The sequence below is a fragment of the Paroedura picta genome, chromosome 8 (assembly GCF_049243985.1).
Source record: "Paroedura picta isolate Pp20150507F chromosome 8, Ppicta_v3.0, whole genome shotgun sequence".
NCBI lineage: Eukaryota > Metazoa > Chordata > Lepidosauria > Squamata > Gekkonidae > Paroedura > Paroedura picta.
The window spans coordinates 53901142-53916687 of record NC_135376.1 but is presented as its reverse complement, the minus strand read 5'-3'; the positions used below and the strand labels follow the sequence as shown (position 1 = coordinate 53916687).

General features: G+C 40.3%; 1 protein-coding gene across 3 annotated transcripts in view; it reads right to left on the bottom strand.

Annotated features, from left to right (window-relative positions):
- Positions 1-15546, bottom strand: part of ATRNL1 (attractin like 1) — a 627115-nt gene that overhangs the window by 290476 nt on the left and 321093 nt on the right. For all 3 annotated transcript variants that reach the window (XM_077349871.1, XM_077349872.1, XM_077349870.1), the window contains exon 26: positions 11931-12009. In XM_077349871.1, the coding sequence (XP_077205986.1) occupies positions 11931-12009 (79 nt within the window). The remainder of the gene's footprint in view (positions 1-11930; positions 12010-15546) is intronic.

Genomic DNA, 15546 nt, shown 5'->3' with positions numbered 1-15546 from the left:
TGTGGTGGGGAAAAACAACAGCCTCCCATTTTGAATCTCCACATCCCCCCCCCCTTACCCTCATTTTCTGTTTCATGGCAGAGGTCACCATAAGGTTATGACATGACTGACTTTGGAAAGAAAATAAAAACTATGCCAAAAGCTTAAAATGTTGTGTGTGTTTGGGGGGGGGGTGATGGCACAAAGCTGCCCCACAACAGTTTGAAAGCATTGCTCAGCTCTGTCCTCTCCCCATATTGGCTGCAGGTCAAGCACCCTTGTGAATGTTTTTGTTCACAGCCACCATGTTTCTCCTTTCACCGAAAGAAAATCAAGCTTTTATTTTCTCTGGCTTAAAGCGGTAAAATGGGAGCCCGACAAATCAAGCCCACACTGAACATGACATCATCAGGATGCTCTTGTCGGCTGAGGGACTTCCATTCTGACTCTGTGGGGAGAGAACACTATCCCCACAAGGATAGTGATGATGATGATTTAGAGAAAATAAAATTTCTAAAACCAGTCAATAATTCCAATGTCAAAATCCTGGTAACAATCACCTTCTGATTTTCCGGAGTCAGTCTAGTCAGGTGGAATCATAGAGTCAGGAAACTCTATGATTCCATGATTCTGTGTTCCTGTAGGGACTGTGGCTCCTACATTGTGGACCAGCTGCAATTTCCATAGCAAGTATAAGAACAGGCCTGTGTACAGCAAATTGCAAAAGTCTAGCCTAGAGGTGACTATCGCAGGGATAACTGTGGTTAGGTATTCAGGGGCCAAGTATAACATTAGTATTTTGGCTTGGCGAAGTGGAAAAACACCTGATGCGCTAACTTCATGATCCGTGCCTCCATGGATAGGGAAACGTCAAAGACTACACCCAGATTTCTGCAGCAGTCCTTACCTTAGGTCTCAGATGATTGTGCTAAGTTAAAGATTCCATAAGGCCTTAATACTGTGGGATTTGCACATAAGTGTGCACATTTCTGATGGATCAAATAGTCTTTTAGCAAACTACCGTATTTTCCGGTGTATAAGATGCTCTTTTACGTTTTATTTGGTGTGTGGAAGGTGTGCGGAAGAGGGAGTAGTCTTATACATCGAGTATATAACAAACTATATTCTGAGTGGAAATGTTGGAGGGTCGTCTTATACGCCCAGTCGTCTTATACGCCAGCAAATACGGTATATCTCAGGGTATCTCTATTATAGCTTTATATCTATAACTGCCAACTTTCTTTCCCTTTCAGCACCCATGCACAGGACAAGAAGAAATTCTACCTAATCTTCTTGTTGTTGTTAGGTGCAATGTCATGTACGACCCATTGCGACCCCATGGACAATGATCCTCCAGGCCTTCCTGTCTTCTACCATTCACCGGAGTCCATTTAAGTTCGCACTGACTGTTTCAATGACTCCATCCAGCCACCTCATTTTCTGTTGTCCCCTTCTTCTTTTGCCCTCAATCGCTCCCAGCATTAAGCTCTTAAAACTGCCAACTCTGGCCTGACTCTTCAGTCAGAAAAAAATCCTTTGCACTGGCACCAACTGAATGAAACTTGGGCTTCCAGGCTTCATGCACTGTCTATGTAAATGCCTGCCTGCTTTCAGAATACTAGTGGAACGTTTACTTATAAGGTGTCACTGCACTAGTCCATTACTTGCTATGTTACAGCTGTGTTAAGTCATGCCAGGTACAAGTTAGAAACAGCATGTTCCCCCCACACGCACACTGCAAACTCTTTGTACATTGTTCTATGGGCTCTGAAGAGCAGCAAGGAAACCTGTATTAGCTGTAACTCAAAGGAGGAGGCTCAAAGGAGATCAGAGCCTACCAGTGTTCTCCCACTTGCTATGGATCAACTTCAACTACAGCAACTGTACAATGCAGTTTCCCATTGTAATGCCAGACCTAAAACACGATTCCTATCTATACACACTAAAACAAGAATTTAAAAAATGGTTTCATTCTGTTAACTGTTTTTCAACAGATTTAGTCCTCCATCTAACTACACTTAAAAAGGTAAAGGTAAAGGTATCCCCTTGTGCAAGCACCGAGTCATGTCTGACCCTTGGGGTGACGCCCTCTAGCGTTTTCATGGCAGACTCAATACGGGGTGGTTTGCCAGTGCCTTCCCCAGTCATGACCGTTTACCCCCCAGCAAGCTGGGTACTCATTTTACCGACCTCGGAAGGATGGAAGGCTGAGTCAACCTTGAGCCGGCTGCTGGGATTGAACTCCCAGCCTTATGGGCAAAGCTTTCAGACGGCTGCCTTACCACTCTGCGCCACAAGAGGCTCTTCTAACTACACTTACAGATGCTCTAAGCAAAGTATCAACTCATTTTGCACAACAGATTGGTGTATAAATTGAACAACATAGATTTTCAAATATGGTCTGTCCAAATATCGCTGTTATTCCCAATAGTATCTGTCAACTGTCCTAAAAATAACACTACATCCATTTAAATTAGATTTAAATTAGATTCTGCATTTCCCCCTACACATACATATATTGTACGTGGCTTATATGAGTTCTTGAAAACAGAAAAAATTACAAAGGTTATATGTAAATTATCAATTATGTATAGGGGAAAAGTTTGGCTCATTTATTCTAGCATCCATGCTAAGGAAATAAAGTAGCTGCTCAAATTTGTGCGCTATAATGGATTCTTGGTTCTGATGAAGTTAAATAATGCTCCAGAGGATACTGTTGAGGCTTTAGTATTGCTTTTCTCTTTGATAATAAAATATTGTAAGGATGATGTCCTGGTATTTAAACAGTTTATATTCTATAGCTGGATCAAAGAAAAGAAGTGAACACAAGAAAATGAAAACCTTTCCAAAGTAAGGATTTCTGATATATCTTTCCCAGTATAGTTTATACCATTTTGTTTATACCAACAGAAAACAGGATCCTGTCATTTAAAATGACAAAGAAGATGGCATGAGGTAGAGGACAAAGAAGATGAAGAGCTGTTTTAAGTGTGCCCATGAGTTTGGGTGTGGCATGTGGGATTTTTCTCCACTTTTTCTCCCTTTGATGGCTAGAGCACCAAGTTATAATACCAACTGCTTTTGACAGTCCCCTTGGTGTTAAAAGTGGTTTACAAGGAGTCACTGGGTTTGTTGGCAGATTTTTAATAGGAGTAAAGGACCAAGCTGCTTAAAGAATATTTATTCAGAACAAAAACAACTATGTGCAGAAGGAGGAGAGTAGAGACTTAACCATGTAGCTAGCTGTTGTCTACAGTCATTATGTTGTTCAACTACTATTGAAGCAAGCAGGGAGAAAATATGCTCAAAAAGTATGAAGTCTCTTGTTGAGACCATCAGGACATTGGGGGAGATACTTTGAAAATCATCAGGAAGTTTCTATGCTATGTATATATGTCCTCTGATGCCTCCTGCCGGACACCCTTTATATTCTGCTGAATTATACACATTGAAGATCTTGCATATTCCAGCAGAATAAATGGAGCAGACACACTTACAAGGATTCCCATTCCTACCAGCAACAAATGTCAGCCTACTACCTACTAAATTGGAGCACTGATTTTGACACATATTTTCTGTTTACTAAAAAATATTTGCTGTTTACTAAAAAAAAGCTCCAGCTATAATAATCAACATCAAAAACATCAAAGCCTTTGCTTATGCATAAGAGACCTATAAAAAAGAAAGCATTCACTAATAAATACCTCCACTTAAAAGTCTGCTCACTGAAAAGATGCTGAATTTCTGGCTAATTATTTGCCTCAATTCTTGCAGACTGTAAAGTTGTCATTAATGAGGAAGCACAAGGCCTTTAACATTTCAAAGCAGCTCTGTTTCAAGGACACACAAAGATGATTAGTTATGCAGAGCTTAAATACCTCCCAAACTGGGGGCTATTCTCCTTTGAAAGGAAGCCGTCCAGATCCATACATGACACATAATAGGAATTCAGTCCATGGATAATACACAGGTACCATTTGCCCCACCAACCTTCTCATCAGCCTCTTCCACCTAGTATTACTTGAGATGACGGATGGGCATGAATTGGAAAATTCCAGTTCAGTTGGGGTTATTTTTAAACCAAAAATCTGTACCAAATCTAGCCCTAAGCACTGAAACAAACTGGCCAGTCTAGGCCAGTCCATTTTGCTCCTCCCTTTCCAAATTGGGGGGGGGGGGGAGAGAGAGAGACTGAAATGAAGGTTTTAAAGAACTGTCAGCCATTTAAATCTAACAGCTGACAAATGCCCCATCCGCTGTCATCAACCATTTTAGTGATCCATTTTATTTCCTCCCCACTTCTAAGACTGAGGGAGCAAAACTAATCACTGAAATAACTTGTAGCCATTTTATCCTGACAGCAGGGTGGGTGATCCCATCTGTCAGCCTGAAATGACTGGCAGCCATTTTAGCAGTCTGTTTCACTACTTCCCACTTATAAGTGGGAGGGAGCAAAATCAATCACTGAAATAACTTAGCCTGATACCACAGCAGACACTCCCATCTGCTGTCGGCCTGAAATGGCTGCCAGATGAACCCCTGAACCAAACTTCAGAAAAGTTCAAGAAATGTTTGGGGAGAAGCCTCCCTCAAACTTGAGTTCTGGGGAGCATGAACTGGCACATTAGTGGGAAAATTTGGTTTGTGCTCATGTGTATTTGAGACTACAAACTTTTGTAATTAAAAAGTACAATACAGAAGATCACACTGTTTTGCTCAAGCAAGTGTTTTGATGTGTAGACTAATTACCATGTCCTAGTTGTATACTAATATATGATATGATTGCAGCAAATGCCACTGAAATTAAAGGGTATGTATGCTAAAACACTTAAAGGTTAACTGTAGATGGCAATTTATTGTTTGTTCTTTCTATATCTTAACTGCATGTTTACATGGAATATCATGGTACAGTCATGTATATTTCCCCATGCTTTGTGTTTATTTTTTTACATAAGTGTGAATGAAAGGCATAGTATAGCTTTAGTGTCTTTTTTTTTTGCTCAAAGATAGCACACAAAAAGTACATTTTAACACCTCACTCCATGTTTAGCTTCAATCAGAAACGACTGTCACTTGACACTCTTTTAGGAGATTCCTTCATGGATCTCCCAGTGTCATGTCTTCTTAGAAAACTTGGTTACTACATCCCGGATTAGGAGCATTACAATGTAATCCCATGCATAGTTTCTATCCCATGCATAGTTTCTATCTGCAAAGTAATCACCAATATAGAGAAATGGTTCTACAGTAGACATCAGGGTTAGTTAACTGCTTAGATACAAGGGCTACTTTAAATCAGATACAAATAATTTAACTATGAATGAAAATGTAAAATGATGTAACAGACATTTATTTTTGTTAATGAACCAATATTTCCATGGGCAGATGCAATGGCCTGGAATAATTCACTGTTTGCAGTTTAGACCTCTGTCATATGACATAAATCAACCAAATCCTAACCAAAATACCAGCTCACATTTCATAGAAGATTTGTGTATAGATAAAAATAATGGTGTGTTCAAATATTCATGATATTCCCTGGTGGTATTTTTTTGCTGATACACCAATGTCTTAAAATAAGATTACATTAATTTTAATTAGCTTTTGCATTTCAAAGCATTCTTTTCACACAAAGTGTTATGTGACTTATGTCAATACTGGAAGATGAAAGGAAAGCCAAAGGTTACACGTTAATTATTAATTGCCTCTCAAAAAAATGTAGTAAGCTTTGTCTTTGCTGACATTAGTTGGTCATGGATGTGGTAAAACAACCCACAAATATTACAAACATCAGAAAAGAAAAACACTCAGGGCTGGATTTTTCCTTTCCCCATGCAAGAAGTTTCATTCTGCTCCAGCTAGCCTTCTTTCTAGAAGAAGAGGGTCAGAAGGCTCTACTTCTCTTTGAGGAGCCTCATGAGCAGCCCTTTCTCATAGTACTTTCATATACAGAAAGAAATAATGGCTTGGATCTAGAGAGCTGTAAAGCAGAGTGAACTTTGCTATCTTCCCTTCCTGCTGCAGCCTTGTGTACCTCATAGGCCATGTTCTCAGGAACATCACGAAATAAGGGGTTACACTGGGAAGGAAAAAAAATTGTTGCAGAGCAGCAATTCCAACAGCTACAGACCCCCTGCACCACATTGACATGTTTCCTAACCTCCAGGAACAACTTTTCAGGAGATATAAATCCTCTATATGGCAGCCTTTTAAATATTTAAAGATGGCTATCAAATCCTCTCTCAGTCGTCTCCTCTCCAGGCTAAACAGACCAAGTTCCCCCAACCTTTCCTCATAGATCTTGGTCTCCAAACCCCTCACCATCTTTGTTGCCCTCCTCTGGACATGCTTCAGTTTGTCTACATCCCTCTTCAACTGGGGTGCCCCAAACTGAACACATTACTCCAAGTGAGGCCGAACCAGAGCAGATCACCACCTGTGATCTGGACACGATACTCCGTTTGATACAACCCCAAATCCCATTTGCCTTTTTAACCACCGAGTCACAGTGTTGACTCATGTTCAATGTATGGTCTACTAAGATTCCTATATCCTTTTCACACATGCTACTGCCAAGACAAGTCTCCCACATCCTATATTGGTGTGTTTAGTTTTTCCTATCTAAATGCAGAACTTTACACTTGTCCCTATTGAACTTAATTTTATTCCGTTTAGCCCATTTCTCGAGCCTATCAAGATCATCCTGTATTCTGATTTTGTTTTCGGTTGTGTTTGCTACCTCTCCCAGTTTACTATCGTCTGCAAATTTAATAAGTGTCCCCTCTAAACCATCATCCAAGTCATTTATAAATATGTTGAACAACACAGGCCCCAGGACAGATCCCTGGGGAATTCGTCTTGTCACTCTTGTCCAAGAGGATGCTGAACCATTAACAAGTACCCGTTGGGTACGATCAGTCAACCAGTTATCAATCCACTTGACAGAATTAGAATCCATACTGCATTTTACCAATTTGTCAACAAGAATATCATGTGGAACCTTATCAAACGCTTTACTGAAATCCAGATAAACTATGTCCACAGCATCCCCCTGATCCAGCAAGGTAGTCAATTTCTTGAAAAAAGAGATAAGGTTGGTCTGACATGATTTGCTGTTGTGAAACTCTTACTGAGTCTTAGAAATCACAGCTCTTTGTTCCAGCTCCTCAAGGACTGACTTTGATGATTTCTTCCAAAATTTTGCCAGCCTCACCAACCTCTCAGGGTATCTTAGAACAAAGAAACAATGAGATATCATGGCCCCACTGTCTACACTAGCATAGCATATGCATCCATGTAATCTTCAAGGTATCTGAACTACAACAGCAAGGTATGAAAACTGTTTTTCTTTAAAAATAAAATCCTCAAAATCTCATATTTAGACCTTCTGTATTTGGGAAATGCTGAGATACAAAATGCTCACCTATATTTTGTTAAGAAGTAAGTACGGCAATATGGATAAGATGGAAGACTGAGGATACAATCCTGAGTGAACCAAACTCATAAAACTTCAAACCTTGGTTCAAAGGCAGTCGTATTGCAACAGTATTTTTTTCTTCCAGGGAAGAAAGATGAGACTACACTTGTATTTTCATCAGCTTGACAATTTATGCCACGCAGAATGACAGCAGACAGGCCAGAGCACTGTCATTCCCTAGGAAGCCTTTTTAGGAAGTACACTGTGAACTCTAAAATGTTTCTTTATGTGTAAATGACACCAGCTATCTTTAAATAAGATCCATGCAATTTCTTGTAATTTACTCAATGGAAAAATATTACATTTTTAAACATTTCATAATAAAGATATTGGCTCAATTTAGACATCACATGAAGCCATGGTCCAATTAAAATAACTATGGTTAGTAAGATTATCTCAACAGAAGACATTCCACTAATGTGGATATCACCGAGCAGTGATATCAGGGCTCTCTCAGCCTCACCCACCCCACAGGGTGTCTGTTGTGGGGAGAGGAATGGGAAGGCGACTGTAAGCCGCTTTGAGCCTCCTTTGGGTAGGGAAAAGCGGCATGTAAGAACCAACTCTTCTTCTTCTTCTTCTTCTAAATATGGTCAGTTAGGAAGTGTCATATCAGGATTTGAAACTATGGTTGGTTTAATGGACACAGGTCATCTTAATCATGGTTTCACATGATGTATGAATGCAGACATCCTGGCTTAACCTGATTCCCTTGCTGCGGTGAAGACCAGTATGCCAGCTGGTTCAAAAGGGGTAGGTGTTGGAATGATAGAGGGGGGAAAAGCAACTTTTTGAAGGCAAAGTATAATCTCTGAGCTGAATCCTGATTTCACAAGTTTACCATATATAAAATTAAGCATGTTTTTATACCTGAACCAAGTCATTGTCTTCAGACAATTAGTGCAATTCTTGCAAAATACAGTACATAGATTATTTTAAAGTTTTCATTGAACATATAAACAAGATGTGATTAAAATGCAATCAAATGCAATACAATGGAACCTAGACACTAGAATATGAGTTACATATCAGCTTGTTAATCACAAAAACATAGAATCAAAGACTTGAGCCATAGAGGCCATCAAGTCCAGCCTCCTGCTCAATGCAGGATCAGCCTAAAGCATCCCTAACTAGTGTCTGTCCAATTGGTGCTGAAGATTGCCACTGATGAGGAGCTCACTGTCTCCCTAAGCAGCTGACGCTACTGATGAACTACTCTGACTATAAAAAAAACAAACAAACACAATATTCAACAGGTATCTTTCTGCCCATAATTTAAAGCTATTATTGTGAGCCTTATACTTTGCTGCCAAAAAGAACAGCTCCCTGTCCTCCCCTTTTAAATACTTAAAGAGAGCAATCATATCCCTTCCTCAGACTCCTCGTTGCCAGACTGAACAATCCCAAGGCCCTCAGCCTTTCCTTGTAGGGCTTGGTCTCTGGACCCGATCCATCTTTGTCACTCTCCTCTACACCTGCTGTCCACATCATTTTTGAAGTGAGGCCTCTAGAACTGCATATTGTATTCCCACTGTGGCCTGAACAATGCAATGCACAGCAGGATTATCACATCTTGTGATTTGGATGTTATATCTCTGTTGATACACCCCAAGACTCTGTCATCCATTTTTGACACTGCATCACATTGACTGCTCATATCTAGTTTACAGTCTACCTTTACTCCAATATCTTGTCCACTCACACTGCAACATACAAGTCTGTCCTCCATCCAGTATGTGTGCTTTTCATTTTTGTTATCCAGATGTAGAACTCTGCACTTATTCTTATTGAATTGCATCTTATTTATTTACTTATTTATTTAATATATTTGCATGTGACCATACCCAGCCTGCTGTCTCATAAATAACAATAAAACATACAATAAAACATACAATAAAAACCTATAAAATATAATCACAACCCCCCTCTTCCCCCAGACTGCGAGATTCACTGGATCCCCAGGGGTTATATACCAGATGAAAGACTCTAACTCCAGAGGCGTGCAAGAATTCCTTTCCGCCCAACCTCAGCTAAAAGCCTGGCAGAAGAGCTCCATCTTACAGGCCCTGAGGAACTGAGTCAGCTTCAGCAGGGTCCTTAGCTCTTCAGGGATCTCATTCAACTAGGCAGGGGCCAGGGTTGAAAAGGCCTTGGCTTTAATAGAAGTCAGGCAGTCTTTCCGTGGGCCAGGGATCATCAATCTATTTGCAACTGCAGAGCAAAGAGCCCTACAGGGGGAAGAAAGACAGTCCATCAAGGACACTGGGCCCAGACTGCATATGATCTTAAAAGTTAAAACCAGCACCTTGAACCTGATTCAGTATTCAGCTGGCAACCAATGGTGCTACCTCAGCACTGGTTGGATTTGGGCAATGTATTCTCGTGAGGACCCTAGCAACTACACTTGGTATCAGCTATGATTTCTGGATCCAGGCCAAGGGAAGGCCTACATTGAGATATTTACAGAAGTCCAGTCTGCAGGTGACCATTGTGTGGATCACTGTGGCTAGGTGTTCAGGATGATTTATTTACATCCATCCATTTTTCCAGCACGCTCAGATGTTGTTGAATTCTCTATCTTAATTATTCTTCCCCATTTGGTGTCATCAGCAGATCTGATGAAGTACCAGGTCCAGAATTGAGACCTGCAGCATTCCACTGGATACCACCCATCAATCAGATATAATGCTACTGAGAACTAATCATTGGGTGCAGTTCTCTAACCAGTTTCTGATCCTATTGAAATGTTTTGCAAGACTGAAAAAAACCCTGCACTAACTGATTCTATTGAAAAACCATCAGAAAATGGCTAGATTTTTGTGGAATTTTACTTACTATACAAGCAGGAAGAAAGAGAACACATTTTCTTTAGCATACACTCACACCAACACCACAGGCAGCTTTTCTCCTGAACCAAAGCATCAGTGGCGGCTTGGGAATGAGAAGTGAAAAGGTAACAAGTATTTATGTTAGCAATTCCCAAGCATTTCTGGCCAGAAGCCAATTTTCCTTGTTGTTAGCTTGTATAATTTTCTAAGGCTCAGAATCTACTGTCAGAACATGTGGGCAACGAGGAGCAACAGTGTAGAAGAGCTCAGGGCGTGGGAGAGGTCTAGAGATGCTGCTGTTGCTGTTTCAGGCTACCTTGAGGAAAAAGCACTGGCCTGCATAGCACAGGCAAGGACACAGCTTTACTGAACCCTGTAGCACCTAGCTCAGATATAAAAGTGGCAAATCTTGTATTCTCTTTGCCTGTTAATAACTAATTGCTTGTGTTTGTGTGCTTGAAATTACCTTATGGATTTGAGCTGTCACGGAGTCAACTGTTCAGGTTTACAAAGACAGTTGGGGTGTGTATATATGCTTAACAAAGAGAAGGCCTTACTTTAAAGTGTCCATGGTTAGAAAGACAGCATAGAAAGCTTGAAATGTATAGGCACTGAATGGTTTGCAACTGGGACAGAATGGTTTGCAACTGGGCATGTTTTCTGTAGGAAGAGTTTATTCCAACACTCTGTGCAGTGGTTAGCAAACAGCTGCTCTCGGCAAAAAAGGGGGGGAAGAGGAGGCTGGAATATATTAGTCTGGGGGGGGGGCAAAACCTTGCAGGGCAATCATATGAAGAGTTACACTGTTCTTAGTCTACGGACTTTGATGGGTATAACTCTGCTTAAGACTGTCCAGCTGGTTTTTCAAAAAGGTACGCACTAGAAAAATATGGGAAACTTTTTAGCTACATATGTGGCATTTGAAGAGAGCAACAAAAGTGGAAGTAACAGGTAATAGCTTTCCCTAGAGGCCCCTTTTTTACTTTTTGCTGTATTTTATCTGAACACAGGAAAGAAAGAGAAATGAATTTTCTGTTCAGCCACCAAACACACGGAAGGAAAAATAAAAGAAGTCACATAACTGAATGAGTACTACAGCTTTCTACCTACAAGAAAAACGGGAGCACATAGAAATTTGAGTATTGATTTAGGGATCACATTTCTTCAACAGTTTGATGATTTAAGAAAAATACTCAAAAATGGAAAACACAATGAGAAAAATGTCAACGTGCATGTTTAGATCACCTGAAGCACTGAGAATATTGCAAGTAAGCAAACAGACTTGGGTGGAAAGCAAAATGATAGAATGGCTTGCCCTAATGACTGCTGATTTGACAAGCGTATACATCTGAAAAGCTGACTGTACCAGTAATATTTGGTTTTGTTTGTTGCATTTAATGTATTTTTAGAAGTGAGCATAGCATGAAACAAAAATAAAAATGTAAGAGCCCAATACACAAACTGATTTTTTTCATATTAACCCAGGTTAAGGCAGATGATGTTGTCCTGAATTACACAAAAGCATGGCAAAAGAAGAGACTGCATTGTTAAAGGCATCACAATTTCCCAATTATGACAGGCAGGTTGCCTGTTCCGCCACCGGTTTATCCCTCTGGACCATCACCCTTTCCCAGTGTTCACAATACCTCTCTCCGTCGAGAAGCCCAGCAGGTTTGTTTGATTTTCCAGACCACAGCAGCCACCAACAGCAGTGACAAGAAACAACTGCAATCACAAACCAAGAGAAAGGAATTAGAGGCCAGACTTGCACAAGCTTTCTGGAACACAGCTGATGGTGGATGGCACAAAGGCAAGAAAGAAAACTTATATTCCAGCTTCCAACAGAAAGTAATTCCCAAATGAAATCCAGAGTCCTGATCCCATCTCTGTTATGTCTGATAATAGATGTCAGGTATTCAATGTGCATTTCTAAAAGTTCTGATTCACTCAAAACTTATAGTTGTTAGCATGGTATAGTAGTTGAAGGTTCTGACTAGGGTCCCCAATGAGCCATGCGAGCTTGCTGGGTGACCTTGGGCCAGTCACACACTTTCAGCCTAACCTACCTGATGGGGTTGTTGGGTGGATAAAATGGAAGTGAGGAGAATGATGTGAGTCATTTGGAATTCCCATTAGGGAGAAAGGCGGGGTGTAAACAAATAAAATAAATGAATAGATTTTTTAAAAGTATTTCCCATTCTTTCCTTACCAAAGGGTATTGACAGCATCAAAGACATCAAATTGTAACTAAAATAATAACAATAATAGCTAGGCATACCAAGTCTCAGTTAAACATCATAGACTGAAGCTTATCTCAGAAACAAATGGTTTAACGTGATGGGTTGGATTTAGCAATCTGTCAGAAGATGCTGGGTTCCACCCTCCAATAGCTTTCCACTCCCAGGAGTGTTGATTCCTAGAATTTGTGGACCACCATGGACCAAAGCACTTGGGAGTAGGCTGCACTGAGGAGGGGAAGGAGATAATTGCCCATCAGCAGGCTACCAGAGCATCTAATACAAAGTCAAGGAGAAAAACTCTTCCTAACACTCTCCTGGTAAAAGATTAGCCAATGAAATTTAAATACATTAATTCCTAGAGGTCATATAAAGAGCATTGCTGGAAATCAATCAAAGGAAATATCAGGACCTGGAAAAAAATCAGATGGTTTCTTCATGAAACTTCTTTTAAAAAAGGAACTCCAGGCCATAGTTGTCAGTTGGCATCTGAGATCAGATTCAAAAGTACTTTCCAAATACAAAGTTGGCCCTTCAGAGAGACTAGGTGCAATCCTAACTTCAGCACCTCTGCGCAGAAGTAATTGCTATTTTACTCAATAGATCTTATTCCTAGGAAATGGGAAAGTGTTCTTAGGGCTACAGCCAGATTGTGAAAAACACATGTAAAACAAGCAACCCCCTGATTAATACTGAATCCCTAACTACAATCAGTTCTCTATCATCTGATTTAACCATCAGTTTCAATTACACAACTCCATCATATGCATTCTCATACTTTTGCCAAATAGAATTCTGCCATTGATCTCCTTGCAGTATTTTATTGTATGCCCTGACCTGGCAATCACACATCATTTTTAGCTGCTGCTATTGCTGGTAGATAACTGTTGGTTCACTTACAAATTCTCAAGATATCCCAGTTTCATCAGACTAATTGAACTATCCAACAGCGATTTGAGCGCACCACTTACAAAACAGGTAATGGAAAGAATCATAACCCAAGTCTTATTTGAGCACACTTTTTATGCTGCAACTGCCTCACTTGACAGAAATTATTACAGGCATCACAGCTGAGATATTTAAAAAGCAGATTTAGATAAATATCTATGGTAAAATTAACTTTGCATTTATGTAAGGAAAATACTAGATTATATATCAGTTCCATGTACTTCTAAGCTTTTTAATTCCTGTGGTTTCATAGTATTCAGGGGTTTTAGATGGTCAAGATATTAATTTTTCAGATGGCTTGAGTTGGTAAATTGAGCAATATTAGCTTCTTCTGTGCACTTTGTGAAATGCTGTGAACAGCATTTAAACTAAAATTGTTCTGTTAAAGTTCTGTAGAGAACAACAGTTCAGCAAAACCAGCTTTCACAGTAGTCAAATTAGTGAGCTGTAAGGGGAGAGCATAAACAAGTCATGATGTAACAGAATCTATGGGGGTCTTGTCATTTATTTCAGTTAAATGTAGGTTGCATTATGGATATTCAACAGCACTTATGCCACAGCAAGCTAGTCAGCAGCACATAATATACTGCGATTGTGCATTATGCTTCTTGAGCACATAGATATATTTAAAGTCCCACTTTCTCTGCTTTACCCTGAGGGCCCTTTGGACTGAGCTCTGTGGAAACTTCCCAAGTACATCAGTGAACAAATATCATTGTCAAGAGGGTCATTGTCAAGGGGGTTATAACTTTCCTGGAACTTCTGAAACTATGGGTTTTCCCCATATATAAGCTACAGCTCAGTGATGTATCCAGAAGGCCCTACTATTAAATACTGCCAGTACAAAGATCCACTGACAGTCAGGCGGCAGTGTGAGCTTGATGTACAAATGGTTTGAGTGTAAGGGACCTTGATAGGTTCCAATGACCTTACAGTCATGTGTTGTGTCTGTAATATTCTCTCAGTGCAACAGAAAGGGGCTGGGATGTGGGGTTGCAGAATAATTCTTCTGATTTTCACGTTAACACAATTGTAGTTAGGTTGAGAAATACCTGGAGACTTTGGGACTGGAGCCAGGAGTGGGTCAAATTTGGAGCGAGGAGGGACCTCAGTTTTGTATAATGGAAACCCTCTACCCTCCAAAGCACCCATATTCTGCAGAGAAACTGATATCTTTAGTCTGGAGATGACCTGTAATTCCAGAGGATCCCCGGGTCCCACCTGGAGGCTGACAGGTAAAAGGTAAAGGTATCCCCTGTGCAAGCACCGAGTCATGTCTGACCCTTGGGGTGACACCCTCCAGCATTTTCTTGGCAGACTCAATACGGGGTGGTTTGCCAGTGCCTTCCCCAGCCATTACCGTTTACCCCCCAGCAAGCAAGCTGGGTACTCATTTTACTGACCTTGGAAGGATGAAAGGCTGAGTCAACCTAGAGCCGGCTGCTGGGATCGAACTCCCAGCCTCATGGTCAGAGCTTTCAGACTGCATGTCTGCTGCCTTTCCACTCTGCACCACAAGAGGCCTACCTCTTGTAGGGAGGCTGACATTCCTACATCAAAAACAGTATGTTGGAGTGTAGAACCAGTATGTTGGAGTCTAGAAAGAAATCTGCTATGCTCAAGAATGTGTTTTTAGGACTGCACTGGTAGTGCATTGGAGAGCATACCAGCAATCACTGTGTCTCTTGAGCTTACTTTTTTTTTATAATGTACAACATAAGGCAAGATTGAACCATAGATGTATAAAATTACCAAATCTTTAAGAAACCAAGAAAGCATGTGAAATGCTTTGAGCACTCAGTATTATTAAACTACGAAGAATTATTTTCACCCAACCAGTTTTAAACAATATATAATTGCAATACCCGTTTTGATGTCACTTATTTAATTTGAGTAATGTAGTTTTGAAATTTTGGAGTATTTCTGGCAGGAAGGATAATTTCATTGTGAAACAGTTTCTGAAATTATGTACACAAGCTATCACCCAGTATTAAGAAGAACACAAAAATGCTAGTAGTGGTGGATCAGCTACTAGCATTTCTGGAAGAAACTTGGGCATCTGACCCATACCAGTCTG